Below are 21,499 nucleotides of genomic sequence, written 5' to 3'. Positions count from 1 at the left end.
ATATGAATGAGTTTAAGATGTTACTTCTCATTGCTAAGATGTTCATGGTAAAACCATAAACTTTTATGAACTGTTAGGAATAATGAAGGTACCAGAAAACTCTCCTAGAAAAAAAATTTCAAAAATTTTAAACCTTCTCATATCCTTTGATGGCAGAGTTAACCCACTTCTGGGAATTTATCCTATGGATATAGTTCAGTAGAAAGAAAAATGCTTAATGCATTCATTTTGGCACAAAAGAACAAAAACAAATAAAACAAATGTTCAACAGCAGGAAAAGGATTAACTTATTTATTGTACATCAACTATAAATGTAGCTAAAAATAATTTTGAAAGCTGTAAAGATATAGAAATTGCTTACGCTATCCCAAATAAAAATCAATAAATAAAAATAGAAATCTATATATACTGTGGTACTACTTCTACAAAAGGGATGTCTTCATATGAAGAATGTTTAAAAGACAACATGGGGGACTTCCCTGGTGACACAGTGGTTAAGAATCCCCCTGCCAACTAAAAGCTGGTTCTTTGAGAAGATAAACAAAATAGATAAACCACTAGCCAGACTCATCAAGAAAAAAAGGGAGAAGACTCAAATCAACAGAATTAGAAATGAAAAAGGAGAAGTAACAACTGACACTGCAGAAATACAAAGGATCATGAGAGATTACTACAAGCAACTATATACCAATAAAATGGACAACCTGGAAGAAAAGGACATATTCTTAGAAAAGCACAATGTTCCGAGACTGAACCAGGAAGAAATAGAAAATATAAACAGACCAATCACAAGCACTGAAATTGAAACTGTGATTAAAAATCTTCCAACAAACAAAAGCCCAGGACCAGATGGCTTCACAGGCAAATTCTATCAAACATTTAGAGAAGAGCTAACACCTATCCTTCTCAAACTCTTCCAAAATATAGCAGAGGGAGGAATACTCCTAAACTCATTCTACGAGGCCACCACCACCCTGATACCAAAACAAGACAAAAATGTCACAAAAAAAGAAAACTACAGGCCAATATCACTGATGAACATAGATGCAAAAATCCTCAACACAATACTAGCAAACAGAATCCAACACCACATTAAAAGGATCATACACCATGAACAAGTGGGGTTTATCCTAGGAATGCAAGGATTCTTCAATATACATAGATCGATCAATGTGATACACCATATTAACAAATTGAAAGATAAAAACCATATGATAATCTCAATAGATGCAGAAAAAGCTTTTGACAAAATTCAACACCCATTTATGATAAAAACCCTCTAGAAAGTAGGCATAGAGAGAATTTACCTCAACATAATAAAGGCCATATATGACAAACTCACAGCCAACATCGTTCTCAATGGTGAAAAACTGAAACCATTTCCACTAAGATCAGGAACAAGACAAGGTTGCCCACTCTCACCACTATTATTCAACATAGTTTTGGAAGTTTCAGCCACAGCAATCAGAGAAGAAAAAGAAATAAAAGGAATCCAAATTGGAAAAGAAGAAGTAAAACTGTGACTGTTTGCAGATGACATGATACTATACATAGAGAATCCTAAAGATGCTACCAGAAAACTACTAGAGCTAAACAATGAATTTGGTAAAGTAGCAGGATACAAAATTAATGCATAGAAATCTCTTGCATTCCTATACACTGATGAAAAATCTGAAAGAGAAAGTAAGGAACCGCCCTGCCTTACCACTGTAACAAAAAGAATAAAATACCTAGGAATAAACCTACCTTAGGAGGTAAAAGACCTGTATGCAGAAAACTATAAGACACTGTTGAAAGAAATTAAAGATGATACAAACAGATGGAGAGATATACCATGTTCTTGGATTGGAAGAATCAACATTGTGAAAATGACTATACTACCCAAAGCAATCTACAGATCCAATGCAACCCCTGTCAAACTACTAATGGCATTTTTCACAGAACTAGAACAAAAAATTTCACAATTTGTATGGAAACACAAAAGACCCCGAATAGCCAAAGCAACCATGAGAAAGAAAAATGGAGCTGGAGGAATCAGGCTCCCTGACTTCAGACTATATATACTACAAAGCTACAGTAATCAAGCCAGTATGGTACTGGCACAAAAACAGAAATATAGATGAATGGAACAGGATAGAAAGCCCAGAGATAAACCCACGCACATATGGTCACCTTATCTTTGATAAAGGAGGCAAAAATAAACAATGGAGAAAAGACAGCCTCTTCAATAAGTGGTGCTGGGAAAACTGGACAGCTACATGTAAAAGAATGAAATTAGAATACTTCCTAACACCATACACAAAAATAAACTCAAAATGGATAAAGACCTAAATGTAAGGCCAGACACTATAAAACTCTTTGAGGAAAACATAGGCAGAACACTCTTGATAGCAATCACAGCAAGATCCTTTTTGACCCACCTCCTAGAGAAATGGAAATAAAAACAAAAATTTAAAAATGGGACCTAATGAAACTTCAAAGCTTTTGCACAGCAAAGGAAACCATAAACAACATGAAAACACAACCCTCAGAATGGAAGAAAATATTTGCAAATGAAGCAACTGACAAAGGATTAATCTCTAAAATATACAAGCAGCTCAAGCAGCTCAATATCATAAAAACAAACAACCCAATCCAAAAATGGGCAGAAGACCTAAATAGAAATTTCTCCAGAGAAGATGTACAGATTGCCAACAAACACATGAAAGGATGCTCAACATCACTAATCATTAGAGAAATGCAAATCAAAACTCCAATGAGGTATCACCTCACACTGGTCAGAATGGCCATCATCAAAAAGTCTACAAGCAATAAATGCTGGACAGAGTGTGGAGAAAAGGGAACCCTCTTGCACTGTTGGTGGGAATTAAATTGATAGAGCCACTATGGGGAACAGTATGGAGGTGCCTTAAAACACTAAAAATAGAACTACCATATGACCCAGCAATCCCATTACTGGGCATATACCCTGAGAAAACCATAATTCAAAAAGACTCATGTACCACAATGTTCATTGCAGCACTATTTACAATAGCCAGGACATGGAAGCAACCTAAGTGTCCATTGACAGATGAATGGATAAAGAAGATGTGGCACAAATATGCAGTGGAATATTACTCAGCCATAAAAAGAAACAAAACTGAGTTATTTGTAGTGAGGTGGATGGACTTAGAGTCTGTCTGTCATACAGAGTGCAGTAAGTCAGAAAGAGAAAAACAAATACCGTATGCCTACACATAGATATGGAATCTAAAAAAAAAAAAAAATGGTTCTGAAGAACTTAGGAGCAGGACAGGAATAAAGACACAGACGTAGAGAATGGACTTGAGGACACGAGGAGGGGAAGGGTAAGCTGGGACAAAGTGAGAGAGTGGCATGGACATATATACACTACCAAATGTAAAACAGATAGCTAGTGGGAAGCAGCTGCATAGCACAGGGAGATCAGCTGGGTGCTTTGTGTCCACCTAGAGGGGTGGGATAGGGAGGTTGGGAAGGAGACGCAAGAGGGAGGAGATATGGGGATACATGTGTATGTATAGCTGATTCACTTTGTTATACAGCAGAAACTAACACACCATTGTAAAGCAATTATACTCCAATAAAGATGTTAAAAAAAAAAAAAAAAAGAATCCACCTGCCAGTGCAGGGGACATGGGTTTGATCCCTGGGCCAGGAAGATCCCACATGCTGCAGAGCACCTAAGCCCGTGTGCCACAACTACTGAGCCTGCACTCTAGAGCCCATGAGTCACAACTACTGAGTCCACATGCCACAACTACTGAGCCCAGGCTCTGCAGCTACTGAAACCCACATGCTCTAGGGCTCGTGTGTCGCAACAACTGAGCCTGTGTGCTGTAACTACTGAAGCCCGTGTGCCTACAGCCCATGTTCCACAACAAGAGAAGCCACCTCAATGAGAAGCACGCACACCCCAACGAAGAAGAGCCCCCGCTCGCCACAAATAGAGAAAGCCAGAAAGCCTGCACAGAGCAAGGAAGATCCAACGCAGCCCCAAAAAATTAGAAAAAAAAAGACAACATGGACACGTGGAAAAAAGTAGTCAGCATGATAGGTAGCACGATTGTGACTGATTCTGTTCTTTTGAAGTCTTTTTATTGTTTAAAATGTTTAAGAGAAATGTTTAAAAGAAAATACAAAATGTTGTATACAGAAATTAGGAAATAAAACAATCCTGAGGCAAACATATCATATTCAAACCACTTCTTTCCTATCCAAGTATATTTGCTTTTGACTTTAGCTCTCAGTGACATGGAAATCTGTTAAAGTCTTTTACAGTTCATCACATATACAGGGTAAACAGCCCCTCCCTCCGGTGTTTGTTTACAAAAGGCAGGGGATTATAATCTTCAACAAAAGGGGCTGGGGAATACAATCATAAATAAGAAGTCCACTGAATAGTTCCTGTAAAGACCTTTTCCTCTCTCCTCTTTGCTCTTACCGGCTCAGTGTATGAAAATCCCAGACCCTCTGCAGCTGATTTTATTAGTTCTGATTCCAGTTTATGATGCTTCACAAACATCGCCAAATCCTAAAGAAAAAAAAAAGAAAATGTATATTTAAATAACAGTTAAAAGGTATGATTAATGTTCAATTGGAAATAATTTTCTTTAGATAGTAACAAATGAGCTCAAAAAATATTCACAGCTGCAAAAAATGTCTCTATCTCTGTAGATTTTCACAAGCTAGCACATAGGCAAAAAACACGCTTTTAGCATTACTAATTAAAGTTGCAAAGAACTGAGTCCTAGAACCTTTACGAAATTGTTAGCTATCTTTAAGAGAAGTGTCATATTTTTACCAACTCTCCCCAGAGCACTGAGCAGAATAATGAGTTTCTTCTCAGAACATGGGTCTCACCTCTCTGGCCTGGATAGATGCTGGGTCAGTGCTGTCGTCCAACAGACTCTCATAGTAATCCACATTGTCTCTGACATCCTCGTCATCCGGATGGAGTAGAAGATAGGCCTTGGCACACTCCAAGGCTTTCACATATTCGCCAACTGAAAAACCCAGGAGTTGCGGCATTAGAGTCAGCCTAGGTTGGTCTACAAAATTTTTAAAAGATACGTCAACATGTCCATGAGTGTCAGCATGAAATGATCAGTAAGAGGGAAGATGCTACCTACTGTATAGCACAGGGAACCCTACTCAATACTCTGCAATAACCAATATGGGGAAAGGATCTGAAAAAGAGTGGATATATATATATGTATAACTGAATCACTTTGCTGTACACCTGAAACTAACACAACATTGTCAATCAACTGTACTACAATATAAAATAAAAATTAAAAGAAAAGAGGGACGATGCCATGAGGCCGAGTAGAAGCAGCAGAAATAGTTGCAGATGAAAGGAAGGACAGGATTTCAGGTATTCCAAAGGTACTAACTTCGGTCTGCTATGCTGCTAGATGTCTTCAACAAATTATCAAAAGCCTCCACCCGAAGATATTTTCTGGCAACTTACATTATTTAATACAGAGTAGAATTTTTGAAGTTAATTCTGATTTTTGTACTGAATTTGAAAACATGATATCTAAGACCAAGTTCAGCAATCCAAATTCTATTAGTTGCTTTTAAACATAAGATGCTCACTCTTTCTTTCTCAATGAGATAAATGGAAATTAAACCTTTATTGAGATATCAATTTTCACCTAATGATTTGGGAATATTTAAAATTTGAAAATATATTCTGTTGCTGTGCAATGAAAAGTGTACCCCGTGTGGAGAAAAAATCAGCAACATCTGTCAAAATTACAAACAAATAAACCATTTGATGCAGCAAATGTACTTCTAGAAATTTATCCTATAGATATTTACATGCAAATGTAAATGACATACAGGAAATATTATTCATTTGATCATGATTGTAATAGTAAAATATTACAAACAAAACAATGCTCATCAGTAAGGTGACACATTAAATAAATTATAGTATGGTGATATCTAGATATAAAGAAAAACTAATGAGGAAGATCTTTATGTACTGAAACAACTAGATTGAACCATATAAAACTGCCAAAATTTGACCATTTTTGACCAAGCAAAAGGGAATTTCATAGATTCAACATACTAAAAAAATCTGATATGTATCGTTAAGTGAAGAAAACAATGTGAGGAAGAAACTGTGGATTTTAGGGCATGAAATTGTGTTGTGGGGAAAAAAAAGAGAGAGAGGTTTTTAAATATTTAGTCTTTAAACCTGTGAGTATATTATCTTTTCAAATTAAGTTGAAAAATTAAATTTAAAAATCACATAAAATATCAGTCTAGTATAACTTTCAGGGCATTGTCACAACATTTGCCCACTTGTGGTTCCACCTTCTGCTCTTGTTCTGAGCTGTAGTGATGTGAGGTGAGAGAGAAAATGTATACACCCCCATAGCTTGATTACAACTGAGGAAGGCAGAGAACTAACCCACAAAAATTCGATGTCTGTTGTGATGAGCCACACCCCTTACCCCCAAAGGTTTTCACAGATAATCCACGCTTTACCTCGATAGTAGGCAAACTGTAGGTAGTCATAATGTAGGGGAAGAAAGTTCTCGATTGGTGAGAGGCGGCCAGGGCGGGTGGCAAGTTCCCTCACGCACTCATGCTGACAAACCAGCACCTGCACATAGTGATCTGAAAAACAAGAGCCAAGAAGTGGTTTCCTCTCATCTGCTCAATGTCCAGACTTCAAACTGAGAACCACGGTTACACAGGGCATCTCACCTCACCATACACTCTTAGAGAGATATCATTATTATCCTCACTCATGACCAGAAATCCTTTTCACAAAGAAAGTAAGTGACCCACCAAGGCTTCCTAACCAGTGATCACTAGATTAATTACTCATAGTTTCCAAATGTATAGCACTCTTTCCTTCCGTGTATTCTTTTTCTACATCTCCTGAAAGTGACATAGGCCATCTCATCCCACCCATGCCCAGCTGAGTAGATTACTTTCTTATTTAACAACTTGGGGGTCTCATTTTGGACTTTAGATGGCCTGAAGTGTCCTGGAGTCAAGATGGGAAGTTCAGATCCCAGTTATGTTAAGGACCGGTTGAGAGAAAGGAACTGCCATGTACGTGGGGAGTTCACACAGAGAAGTGAAGCCACAATGCTCTTTTTCCTTGCTAAAATTTTCAAACCACTTTTACTAAAGGGGAAATAAAAACAACATTCCTTTACATCTATTGATCAGGAACCTATTCTACCCAGTTACAAATTAGTCTATCACCTGGACATTATAAATCCTAATACTGTAGGGACTGGTAAAATAGGAGAAGGATGAAAGCTAAAGAATTTGAAGAAGCATTTTGCCTCTTTTTCTTTGTTCCCCTTTCTTTGTTCCCATTCTTCTCACTTGCAAACAGGCGAGGATCCTGAAGTGCAGGGGTTTTCATGCTCCTTTTAGCTCTGGGTTCTATCTCATACAAGCATGAGCTGAGGAAACACAAGTGGCTAATGTCCCAGAAAGAAAACCCTTCTTACATTTTGCCCCGACTCTGATTTTTACAATGAAGATAGAGGCAGTCTTTTCCATTAAGAGAATAGTCCATTCATGCTTGTGCAGAGCAAGTTCTCTTGAGAATAATGATAAAACCACCCGACTTCATGACTGTACAGTCTAATCCACAACTGCCTCCTTTCAAAAGGCTTTCTATTAGGCAGAGTTTGGCTTGTATCTAGATGACCTTGAAGAGGGACCCCCAAAACACAACAGAAAGGAAATATCTGTTTCCTGGTGTGTAGGGAAATGTGCTAGTTCTCTTAAAACCTGGCTAACTCAATCTAATATAGTACAGCTAATAGGATCACTATCATCCATTGGTTCTTAATTCCAGTTGGAAGATATGAGAAGAATGGGTTACGTTTACTTGATTAGCATGTTAGAAATAAATAGCTGGCTATTTTATTTCTTAAGAAAACAACAAACAACTCTCAAGCATTTCTCCTAGTTTCGCTGGCCATTTGCTTTCCTCTTTACCTTTTAATATGAACTCCTAATTCCAAACGACAAGCCAAAGGAAAAGGTGGGAAACACACCCAACAGGAATCCACAATCTGAATGGAAGTATTTTTCAAAGTAAAATATTAATAACAGCAAAATAAGAGTGACAAAATGATATCCTTTAGGGCTTCAGTGAGCATGGCTGGTAATAAATAACTGCATTCAGAAGCCATTTGTAGTTTTCTCCAATTGGTAATGTTCTTCCAACTCTAAAAGTCAAAAATTCTGGCTTTCTAAATACATTCTGTATTTTAAAAGCCAGTTTTACTCCTAATCGAGAATAGTTTTGAACCAGGCAGGAATTTACATAGTTAGAGTAATGATATCCCTTTTTATTAGTTGTATTCCTTGCCTCCTTTCTATATCAAATGTTATTGTGCAATTATTATGTTTTAATATGTTTGAGATTCAAGACACTTGCATGGGAATGCTTTTAAAGATTTCCATCTCATAATGAATTGGATATGCTTCAAATTCCTGAGAAGACTTACCATATTCCTGTAACATATAATATTTGATTGAACTTGAGGGACTATGAATTTTTTATCACTTTTCTTTATTGGAAGCGGGGTGATGGTGGTGGTAGCTGTGTTAGTATTAGGAGCCTGAGTTAGGAGACTTCTATTCTTTTCCAGCAACCAACAGGCTATGGTGACCTCAGAAAATTGAGAAATGTTAATTTGTGGGAATTTGTCAGTCAATTCTCTTAAACCAGATCTAGGACATTTGCCAAAGCTGTTCAGTGGCCATTGGTAGAGGTAGGTGTAGAGATGAATGTGGGAATGAAGGCAGGGCACCTATCCTTAAAAAAACTACAAGACAGTAAACTGTAATAAAGGAAAAGCCTGCCCATTCTGAAATAAAAGATTAAGTTAAAGAAATATTCAGCAGTTGAAATGTGAAGCACACATAAAACTGACATTCAAATGAGCAGTGTTTACAAAAATGCAAGTAAATGGCTCTAATAGAGGCCCAGAAAAATAAAACCTTAGGGAAAAAAATCCCCAATAATGCTGTATCGATTTTAAGTGAGTTGAGTTGAACTTGAGTAATTGAATGTGTAGCAAATAAGTCACTTGACAAATAATATATTTACAATAGCCAAGATATGGAAGCAGCCTAAGTGCCCATCAATAGATGAATGTATAAAGAAGATGTGATATATATGCACACACAATGGAATAGTACTCAGCCCTCAGCCATAAAAAAAGAATGAAATCTTGTTACTTGTGACAACATGGATGGACCTAGAAGGTATTATGCTAATAAGTCAGAAAGAGAAAGAAAAATACTATATGGTTTCACTTATATGTGCAATCTAAAAACAAAACAAAACAAAACAGAGCAAATGAACAAACATAACAAAACAGAGACAGAGTTATAGATACAGAGGACAAATGGGCCAGAGGGGTAGGTGGTAGGGGAGGAAAAAAATAGGTGAGGGAGCTTAAGACAAACAAACTTCCAGTTGCAAAATAAATAAGTCATGGGTATGAAATGTACAGTGTGGGGAATATAGTCAATAACTATGTAATATCTTTGTATGGTGACATATTGTAACTAGACTTATTGTGGTGATCAGTTTGAAATGTATAGAAATATACATTTCTAAAATGTAAAAAAAAAAAAGGCTAAAAGAAGGCACATTGATTTTCAGTTTACTTCTTAGTCTAAATTTTGATAGATATTTCCTAATTATCCTTCTAAAAAACCTCAACAGAAACTTGCACAAGGCTCTTAGATAGCCTCATCCACCAGAGGGCAGACAGCAGAAGCAAGAATAACTACAGTCCTGCAGCCTGTGGAAGAAAAACCACATTCACAGAAAGATAGACAAGATGAAAAGGCAGAGGGCTATGTACCAGATGAAGGAACAAGATAAAACCCCAGAAAAACAACTAAATGAAATGGAGATAGGCAACCTTCCAGAAAAACAATTCAGAATAATGATAGTGAAGATGATCCAGGACCTCGGAAAAACAATGGAGGCAAAGATAGAGTAGATGCAAGAAATGTTTAACAAAGACCTAGAAGAATTAAAGAACAAACAAACAGAGGTGAACAATACAATAACTGAAAAGAAAAATACACTAGAAGGAATCAGAAGCAGAATAACTGAGGCAGAAGAACGGATAAGTGACCTGGAAGACAGAATAGTGGAATTCACTGAGGCAGAACAGAATAAAGAGAAAAGAATGAAAAGAAATGAAGACAGCCTAAGAGACCTCTGGGACAACATTAAACGCAACAACATTCACATTATGGGGGTCCCAGAAGCAGAAGGGAGACAGAAAGGACCCGAGAAAATATTTGAAGTGATTATAGTCAAAAACTTCCCTAACATGGGAAAGGAAATAGCCACCCAAGGCCAGGAAGTGCAGAGAGTCCCATACAGGTTAAACCCAAGGAGAAACATGCCGAGACACATAGTAATCAAAGTGGCAAAAATTAAAGACAAAGAAGAATTATTGAAAGCAGCAAGGGAAAAATGACAAATAACATACAAGGGAACTCCCATAAGGCTAACAGCTGATTTCTCAGCAGAAACTCTACAAGCCAGAAGGGAGTGACATGACATATTTAAAGTGACGAAAGGGAAGAACCTACAACCAAGATTACTCTACCCAGCAAGGATCTCATTCATTTTCAATGGAGAAATCAGAAGCTTTACAGACAAGCAAAAGCTAAGAGAATTCAGCACCACCAAACCAGCTCTACAACAAATGCTAAAGGAACTTCTCTAAGTGGGAAGCAAAAGAGAATAAAAGGACCTACAAAAACAAACCCAAAACAATTAAGAAAATGGTAAAAGGACATACATATCAATAATTACCCTAAACGTGAATGGATCAAGTGCTCCAACAAAAAGACACAGGCTCGCTGAATGGATACAAAAACAAACCCCATATATATGCTGTCTACAAGAGACCCACTTCAGACCTAGGGACACATACAGACTGAAAGTGAGGGGATGGAAAAAGATATTCCATGCGAATGGAAATCAAAAGAAAGCTGGAGTGGCAATACTCATATCAGATAAAATAGACTTTAAAATAAAGAATGTTACAAGAGACAAGGAAGGGCACTACATAATGATCAAAGGATCAATCCAAGAAGAAGATATAACAATTATAAATATATATGCACCCAACATAGGAGCACCTCAATACATAAGGCAACTGCTAACAGCTATAAAAGAGGAAATTTACAGTAACACAATAATAGTGGGGGACTTTAAAACCTCACTTACACCAATGGACAGATCATCCAGACAGAAAATTAATAAGGAAACACAAGCTTTAAATGACAAAATAGACCAGATAGATTTAATTGATATTTATAGGACATTCCATCCAAAAACAGCAGATTCTTCTCAAGTGTGCACGGGACATTTACAGTATAGATCACATCTTGGGTCACAAATCAAGCCTCAGTAAATTTAAGAAAATTGAAATCATATCAAACATCTTTTCTGACCACAATGCTATGATATTAGAAATTAATTACAGGGGGAAAAAAAGTAAAAAACACAAACACTTGGAGGATAAACAATACGTTACTAAATAACCAAGAGATCACTGAAAAAATCAAAGAGGAAATCAAAAATTACCTAGAGACAAATGACAATGAAAACACGATGATCCAAAACCTATGGGACACAGCAAAAGCAGTTCTAAGAGGGAAGTTTATCACAATACAATCCTACCTCAAGAAACAACAAACATCTCAAATAAACAATCTAACCTTACACCTAAAGGAACTAGAGAAAGAAGAACAAACAAAACCCAAAGTTAGTAGAAGGAAAGAAATCATAAAGATCAGACCAGAGATAAATAAAATAGAAACAAAGAAAACAATAGCAAAGATCAATAAAACTAAAACCTGGTTCTTTGAGAAGATAAACAAAATTGATAAACCACTAGCCAGACTCATCAAGAAAAGGAGGGAGAGAACTCAAATCAATAAAATTAGAAATGAAAAAGAAGTTGCAACAGACACCACAGAAATACAAAGCATCCTAAGAGACTACTACAAGCAACTCTATGTCAATAAAATGGACAACCTGGAAGAAATGGACAAATTCTTAGAAAGGTATAACCTTCCAAGACTGAACCAGGAAGAAATATAAAATATGAACTGACTAATCACAAGTAACAAAATTGAAACTGTGATCAAATATCTTCCAACAAACAAAAGTCCAGGACCAGAATTCTATCAAACATTTAGAGAAGAGCTAACACCCATCCTTCTCAAAGTCTTCCAAAAAATTGCAGAGGAAGGAGCACTCCCAATCACATTCTATGAGGCCACCATCACCCTGATACCAAAACCAGGCAAAGATACTACAAAAAAAGAAAATTAGAGACCAATATCACTGATGAATGTAGATGCAAAAATCCTCAACAAAATACTATCAAACAGAATCCAACAGCACATTAAAAGGATCATACACCATGATCAAGTGGGATTTATCCCAGGGATGCAAGGATTCTTCAGTATATGCAAATCAATCAATGTGACACACCATATTAACAAATTGAAGAAGAAAAACCATATGATCATCTCAATAGATGCAGAAAAAGCTTTTGACAAAATTCAACACCCATTTATGATAAAAACTCTCCAGAATGTGGACATACAGGAAACCTACCTCAACATAATAAAGGCCATATATGACAAACCCACAGCAAACGTCATTCTCAATGGTGAAAAACTAAAAGCATTTCCTCTAAGATCAGGAACAAGACAAGGATGTCCACTCTCACCACCATTATTCAACATAGTTTTGGAAGTCCTAGCCATGGCAATCAATCAGAGAAGAAAAAGAAATAAAAGGAATACAAATTGGAAAAGAACAAGTAAAACTGTCACTGCCTGCAGATGACATGATACTATACATAGAGAATACTAAAGATGTGACCAGAAAACTAATAGAGCTAATCAATGAATTTGGCAACATTGAAGGATACAAAATTAATGCACAGAAATCTCTTGCATTCCTATACACTAATGATGAAAAATCTGAAAGAGAAATTAAGGAAACACTCCCATTTACCACTGCAACCAAAAGAATAAAATACCTAGGGATAAACCTACCTAGGGAGACAAAAGACCTGTATGCAGGAAACTAGAAGAACCTGATGAAAGAAATTAAAGATGATACAAACAGATGGAGAGATATACCATGTCCTTGGATTGGAGAATCAATATTGTGAAAATGAGTATACTACCCAAAGCAATCTACAGATTCAATGTAATCCCTATCAAATTACCAATGGCATTTTTTACAGAACTAGAACAAAAAATCTTAAAATTTGTATGGAGACACAAAAGACCCCAAATAGCCAAAGCGGTCTTGAGGGAAAAAAACGGAGCTGGAGGAATCACACTCCCTGACTTCAGACTATACTACAAAGCTACAGTAATCAAGACAATATGGTACTGGCACAAAAACAGAAATGTAGATCAATGGAACAGGATAGAAAGCCCAGAGATAAACCCATGCACCCATGGTCAACTAATCTATGACAAAGGAGGCAAGGATATACAATGGAGAAAAGTCAGTCTCTTCAATAAGTGGTGCTGGGAAAACTGGACAGCTACATGTCAAAGAATGAAATTAGAACACTCCCTAACACCATTCACAAAAATAAACTCAAAATGGATTAGAGACCTAAATGTAAGACTGGACACTATAAAACTCTTAGAGGAAAACATAGGAAGAACACTCTTTGACATAAACCACAGCAAGATCTTTTTTGATCCACTTCTTAGAGTAATGGAAATAAAAACAAAAATAAACAAATGGGACCTAATTAGACTTAAAAACTTTTGCTCAGCAAAGGAAACTACAAACACGATGAAAAGACAACCCTCAGAATGGGAGAAAATATTTGCAAACAAATCAACGGATAAAGGATTAATCTCCAAAATATATAAACAGCTCATGCAGCTCAATATTAAAAAAACACACAACCCAATCCAAAAAATGGGCAGAAGACCTAAATAGACATTTCTCAAAAGAAGCCATACAGATGGCCAAGAAGCACATGAAAAGTTACTCAACATCACTAATTATTAGAGAAATGCAAATCAAAACTCCAATGAGGTATCACCTCACACCAGTTAGAGTGGACATCACCAGAAAATCTACAAACAACAAATGCTGGAGAGGGTGTGGAGAAAAGGGAACCCTCTTGCACTGTTGGTGGGAATTTAAATTGATACAGCCACTTTGGAGAACGGTATGGAGGTTCCTTAAAAAACTAAAAATAGAATTACCATATGACCCAGCAATCCCACTACTGGGCATATACACAGAGAAAACCATAATTCTAAAGGACACATGCACCCCAATGTTCATTGCAGCACTATTTACAATAGCCAGGACATGGAAGCAGCCTAAATGCCCATCGACAGACGAATGGATAAAGAAGAAGTGGTACATATATACAATGGAATATTACACAGCCATAAAAAGGAACAAAATTAGTTTATTTGTAGAGACGTGGATGGCTCTAGAGACTGTCATACAGAGTGGAGTAAGTCAGAAAGAGAAAAACAAATATCGTATATTAATGCATATATGTGGAACCTAGAAAAATGGTACAGGTGAACCTGTTTGCAGGGCAGAAATTGAGACACAGACGTAGAGAACAAACGTATGGGCACCAAGGGGAGAAAGTGGCAGAGCAGGGTGGTGGGGTGTTGAATTGGGAGATTGAGATTTACATATATACACTAATATATATAAAATGGATAACTAATAAGAACCTGCTGTATAAAAAAATAAATTAAATTAAATTAAAAAATGAAAAATAACCTCAACAATTTAAGACCTATATTTTCACAAATATAGAGTATTTATTAACCGTTTTAATCTCTGCAATATGATTGATGCATATGTCATCTCCTTCCTTCCTTCCTTCCCTCATCCTTTCTTCCTTCCACCCATTCATTTAACAGATATTCACTAAGCACCTGCTATTTGCCAGTCACTATAAGTAGGCACTGAGGATTAAGCACTTAACAAGATAGGGCAATAGCCAAGTGATAGAAGATAACATTTTCAAGTCTGTAAGTGGAAATGAGCCTGGCGTATCTTAGGAATTAAAATAAGTACAGTAGGAATGGATTAAAGAGATAGAAAAAGAGAGAGGATGAAAATGAACACTAGTACGCAGTCATGAAAGTCCTTGTTAAAGGTTTTGGGTTTTATTTCAATTGCAGTGGAAGCCAGTGGCGTGGTAGGGGGTGATTCAGCACATCTGTGAGCAGACTTTCTGTTTTTTGGAAAACTGTTCTGTCTGCCTACAGAGTAAAACCTGATCAGAACATGAGGATGAGCAAGGAGACTACCACAGTGAATTTGTTAAAATATAGTGTTGATTTGAACCAGGGTGGTAGCAAAAGGAGTGGAGGGAACCAGGGAATCTCAAATGCTATTAGGAAGTAGCATCTTTCAAAGTTTGGTAACAAGTCGGAGGAGAATAAGAATTGAAGGAAATGTTGGATTGAAAGATAACTTCTAGGGATTTGGTTTGAGCTACGACGTGAGTGATGCTTTTTATGAAGACAGAAAACATTGGAAGTTGGGGAAAGAAAACTGACTTCATTAATTTGCATTTCTATGAGTATATGCGAAGTTGAACATTGTTTTTCATGTTTTATAACTTGGAATACAATATGCACTCAACAAATATGTGTTAAACGTTTATTATTGAATAAATAACCTTTGCCCATTTTTCAGCTGTGTAGATCTTCAAAGTATGGGCTCTAGAGTGAGAAAATCCTGGGTTTGATTCCCAGTTTCACCTTAATCCCATTACTTAATCTTTCTGAGGTCTAAATTCCTCATTTAAAAGGGGAGAAGAGGGTGAATAACAATACCTACAAGGAGTTGTTTATAGGATTAAAAGAGATATAACTATATAAAATGCTCTGTATATTTTAACTGCTAAATAAAATTTGCTTATTTTTATTACTACCAATAAATAAGAAATGAAGTACCAGTACTACTAATAATTCACAGTCTGTGTTTAAGTATTAATGATATTAACTGTTTTCCTGTAAACATTTTGCAACTTTTTCCACTTGCTATTATAAATCAATTTGATTAAAGTATCTTTTATATTTATAAATCTTATGTAAAATCTCTTTTTCTTAAAATTTCTTGTCTTTCATCATGCTAAGAAGAGCTTTCCTACTGTTATACAAATATTCTCTTGCATTTTCTTCTAACAGTTCTATTTTTACTCATATTATTAATATAATAGAATTTATTTCGTGTATTTTTTCATATGCAGCGGAGAACTCAGTCCCCACCATACATGGTTAGCTAGTCAACCTCCCCAATTAATGTATAATGAACTTTACCTACTATTTTAAATTGTGGTATACTAAATTCCCATATGCAACAAAATATTCATTTAAGTAATAGAAGAAGACTATACAAAGGTATTCACTACTACATTATTAATCATAATAAAAAATTGCAGCTTCCTTAGTATTCATCAGTAAAGGACTGGTCAAATAAATTACGCTTTCCCCATATAATGCAATAAGGTAGATCTACATGTACTTACATGAGAAGTCCACAATATATTGTTAAGCATAAAATAAAACAAAAAACATATACTGAAAATCAATATTTACAGTGTTGTCTTATTTTTATAAAAATGAAAAAATAATTATAAATAAATACCTAAATATTTATGCATATATCTGAAAAAGCTTGGGAGCATAGTCACCAAAATTTAAGCTAGGGAAAGTAATCCACAGGAGAGAGGATGGGATACATATATGAGAATTTTTTTACAATTATACTTTTTACAATATATACTTCTACATTATTGGAATAGTTTTACAGATGGCATGTAGTATTTCTATCATCAGGAAATCAAGGGAAAAAATAAATTTTACCTGCAATGGCTTCATAGAGACCAGCTTTATACCCTAAGTACTCATATTCCTCAAATCTCTGAGGCCCCTCACACAGGGCTCTGCACTCCGTATCTTCATTGAAATATTCTCTTAAAGCTTGTTCAAAGTACTTGATAGCTAGTTCAAAGTCATCTGCCTCATAATGTTTAACTCCTTCACTGTAACTCTCCTGGAAAGAAACAGAGAAAAATTTTTTTTCAAAGAGCACCCAAGGGGCACTTGAATGGCAAAATGCAGGCAAGACTCTGGATCACTTAGGTAGATGGGTATGGGACTCTTGCGCTGTGGAAGATTAAGAAGGGTTGCACTGGGAGATAAAGGGAAACTTCCCTGGCTTCAACTAATTGTAAATGAGAAGGGACTGACTGAGCAAGCCTACTGCTGTGGCATCAATCAATTTCATTTTCTTCCTGAGCTCACTCAAGACTATATTTTCTAACCCTTTTGAATGCAGGTGGGGCCATGCAACAAAGTGCAGGAAGACTGATGTGGGTGGACGTGACACTCAATTCCAGGCCTGGTTCAAATTTTTTTTTGTGTGTGTGTATACTGCAATTTTATTTCAATTGCATAAACAAAGTTAGTGTGTAAGAAATTTAAATGAAACAGTATGGTAAAATTAGCAGAGAGCCAAAAACTCTAAATAGGAAGTACACCTAAAACATGAAAATTCAACATTCATTAATGTTTCATCTTCAGTTTTGATTGACACTTGATGCTTGCAAATTTTGAAACAAACTTTGAGATCATGATGACTATTTTGAATAGATTTCAGCACCAGCACTAAGATTTGTGCATTCAGTTGGTTTGCAGTTGACTTGTTAGCCATTTACATAGTGTAGAGTACAGATTTGTCACAGATCAGATCACAGCGTTGAAGGAAAGAAGTACCTTCCTGTAATTAGAAAGGATCCCTTAAACTGCACTCAGCTTAAGACATCCAATGTACAAGAGCATGAAAACCATCATAATAATGTGACTCCAGGGAACATAGTTTTTTTTTTTTTTAAAAAAAAAGGAAAAAAAGACTTTCATCTAAAATCTTCCTCTTTTAGCCTTTTCTTCAGTCCTCTTGGAGGCCACACATTGAGAATGGTGATGTATCCAATTGAAAAAGAAGCCCTTTCAACACATTGTGAATTTCAAGTAAGATTTCATTTAAAGGAATAATTATGTAGCTTAAAAAAATCAAAATTTGAAAAGTACAGGTACCGTGGAAAAAGCCACTGGACTGGTTGCTGGGAAACCATGGTGTGACCCTGAGCAATTCACATGGGCTTCAATTCCAGTGGGTAAAATTGAAGTGCTGGAGTGGGTGCTGAGGCTCAGAGGGGGTTACAGACATTTACGTCACATCTTACTTTTCACCATATCATACTGATTTTCTAAGTTAATTTTCTTTTTCTTTCAATTTTTCAACCCTGAATTACGATACTTCATCTTAGGAACTCTGAAAGTGTAAAAATGATACTGTATTGGACGTTGGGAATCAATGTGAGATATCCATTCATAGGAATTTGCTTTGAGTCCATTGAAAGTTAGGAGCACTAAGCTCCTCATGGTTAGGACAGGGTCCCCAAAGCTCACCAGGTGTGGTTTGGCATCCCGATCTACCAGCTGGAGGTCTTCAACGCCCGCCATCGTTCTGTAATTCTTGATGTTCTGCTGCATTTCCATGTGCTCAGGGTTGGCCATGAAAAATGTGTGCGCTGCTTCCACTGCCTTTTCCAGCTGGTTAAGCTATAAAGAGAAAAAAAAGGATCAAATGAAGGCAAATATTTCTAAACTGGGTTCAGCACCAGTCCAAGGTCTCAAGACAGAAAGTGTCAGGGCTGAGTTCTAGTTCACATTCACTCTACCCAGCCTCCACACTAAAGGGCAAGAGGTTAAAAAACAGTGCTCCTAAAATGATATGTGGGTATTTTGGCATTGGTGAAAATGGATAAATGTGCTTTGTTCCAAGTTCGTTTTCTTCTCCCTCTTTTCTAAGACATCTGTGTTTTCTGGGAAATTGAATCTACATGCTTCTGTTTGTCTTATGATTGATCAAAATTAAAATCTGCCAATGCTGTGCCACCTCTAATTCACATTTTCAATATTTTTGTCTTTTATTTTCTCTTCTTTTCTTTTTGTTCCTTTTGCCTTTAATCCTGAAAATGGAAGAATAAACTGTGACTTTCTGAAGGATGAGATTAGGGATACCTCCCACTCCTCCAAATCTGTTTTCCGGCTTTAGAATGTGAAGAACACAAAGTTAAAAGGAATAAATTTTTCCAATCCAGAAGAGATGCTAAATACAGCACACAAAATGTTATACCACATTCCTTTGATTGAGAAATTGATTCCAAACTTACAAGTTGGCTTCTCATTAATATAAAAGGAAGGATTTTTTTTTTTTTTTTAAATTTCATTTCCCGTCTTCAAGCAGTTTGGTTTTTTTTGTTTTTTTTTTGGTTTTTTTTTTTTTTAATTTATTTATTTATTTAGGGGTGTGTTGGGTCTTCGTTTCTGTGCGAGGGCTTTCTCTAGTTGTGACGAGCGGGGGCCACACTGCATCGCGGTGCGCGGGCCTCTCACTGTCGCGGCCTCTCTTGTTGCGGAGCACAGGCTCCAGACGCGCAGGCTCAGTAGTTGTGGTTCACGGGCCTAGTTGCTCCGCGGCATGTGGGATCTTCCCAGACCAGGGCTCGAACCCGTGTCCCCTGCATTGGCAGGCAGATTCTCAACCACTGCGCCACCAGGGAAGCCCAAAGAAAGGATTTTTAATAAACTACAAAGACACTATAAATCTCCTCTTAAACCACTTAATAAGCTGCTCTCCATGTAACACGCAATGATGCATTTTTTGGTAACAAAATGTAATTAAATTTACTTGATTTAATACATTTTGCCCTATGCTTTATTCATGGAGAATGTCTATAGACAGAACCTTTTGCCTCATTTCAGAAAAGTGAATATTCACACTAGTACTAGTCATTTTCATGGTGAAATCCAAATTATGCTTGGTCTATTTTGAAGTATAAAGAAATGAAACTCACTGTTACTGAACAAATAAATATAAAATCATGGAAGGCATATAAGATTCAACTGAGTCGGCTTTTGATAGTCTGGCCACTCAAGTATTAGTAAGAAATAGAAAGTAGTAGTAGGTTCCTGAGCTCCCAGTCACTGCCTTCTCGTGATATATAAAGAATCTTATCCCTTACTACAGAAAACGTAAACTGCCCTATTTTAAGATCTGATATCCTTAACTTTGTCTAATGATAGTAAAGCCTTCTCTTTTTCTTTTTAATTTGCATATTCTTAGCTACTGGCCTTCTTTCCATTAAATCTTGCCTGAAAGCAGCTTTCCTTGCCCTTTTTACCTTTGTTCTCGATTCTGTGGTTTCAGAATTATTTTTGCTGTCAAAATCATTAATTTTGAATTCCTGGTTTCTTTCTTAAATTTCCTCAATTTCTCATACACCAACACAGACAAATATGAGTTTTACGGATGTCTACATAGTGACAAGTATATAGCTATAGAGGAAAATGAATAGGTTCTAAATCGGGTATGTGTCTACACTTACTGATCAAGTGAACCTGGAAAAAGTCATTTAAACATTTGTGTCTTGGTTCTCCATTAAGAAACCGCCATACCACCACCTACTACATAGGATTTTGGAATGATTTAATTGTGTATTATATATAAATGTGCTTCAGAAATCACTAAAACCCTAAAAAAAAAAAAAAAAAACCGGATACAATTTATATAAGATCTATTCATTTCAAGGATGTGAATATACGCTCATTAATGCTGGGTATGTATAGTCTACAACTCCCATAGACACATAATTTATGAGGATATAGTGAGGTACTTGTGGTTGGTGGAAACTGCCTCCAGTTAAGGGCCAAACTATAAACTATAAGTTCTGAACACAACAGGTTAGTACTGACACGCTTTAGTTTTGTAACACCAGCCATTAACCTTGAACGAACATAGATAAATTTTGCACTTTCCTATCTTCATGTTTTGCTCAGACTGTTCCACTGACCTAGAGATCCTCTGACACTTGGATTTTCTTGTTGAAATCTAACATATCCTATAAGGCCAAGCTTAAATCCTGCCTTCTCTAAGAAAAATTTTCTCAACCCTAAAGCTATAGTCAAGCACTGCAATATCATCGTATCCCTGTTCTTCTACTGGCACTTATCATACTCTGCCATATGTGGCACCTACCTAAGTATATTTGTTACTCCTAGTAGAACTTTCCGAGGATAGGGACCACATGACTTATTTATCTTTTTGTTTTCCATCTACTTTACATATAGATGATGTCTATGATATGTTTAGGAAAAGAGAAAAATAAATTCTAAGAAGCAAATCAAAAGGTATATTACATGTGAGTGTGCTTCATAAGCTATAATGGACGAGAAGGATGTAAGTTCAATAACAACATCTCTGAGGTCATCATTCACACTGAGAGCTTCCAATACTGATTGATTATCACTGATGAATGTGATTCAGTAGCTCCTGAAAACTGTTAGCCAA

General features: G+C 36.3%; 1 protein-coding gene and 1 pseudogene across 2 annotated transcripts in view; one reads left to right on the top strand and one right to left on the bottom strand.

Moving 5' to 3' along the window:
- The window catches only part of LOC309629339 (craniofacial development protein 1 pseudogene), a 368,808-nt pseudogene that overhangs the window by 77,628 nt on the left and 269,681 nt on the right, over positions 1-21,499 (top strand). The window lies entirely within an intron of this gene.
- P3H2 (prolyl 3-hydroxylase 2) overlaps positions 1-21,499 on the bottom strand; it is a 154,182-nt gene that overhangs the window by 22,652 nt on the left and 110,031 nt on the right. Inside the window, exons 2-6 of the mRNA XM_082393222.1 lie at positions 18,556-18,708; positions 16,948-17,137; positions 6,520-6,651; positions 4,882-5,024; positions 4,463-4,552 (exon numbers count right to left, since the gene is read on the bottom strand). Of these exons, the coding sequence (XP_082249348.1) occupies positions 4,463-4,552; positions 4,882-5,024; positions 6,520-6,651; positions 16,948-17,137; positions 18,556-18,708 (708 nt within the window). The remainder of the gene's footprint in view (positions 1-4,462; positions 4,553-4,881; positions 5,025-6,519; positions 6,652-16,947; positions 17,138-18,555; positions 18,709-21,499) is intronic.

Source organism: Balaenoptera borealis (assembly GCF_965194805.1).
Source record: "Balaenoptera borealis genome assembly, chromosome: 5".
Classification (NCBI taxonomy): domain Eukaryota; kingdom Metazoa; phylum Chordata; class Mammalia; order Artiodactyla; family Balaenopteridae; genus Balaenoptera; species Balaenoptera borealis.
Note: the sequence above shows the minus strand (reverse complement) of the source record. Positions and strands in the feature narration are given on the sequence as shown.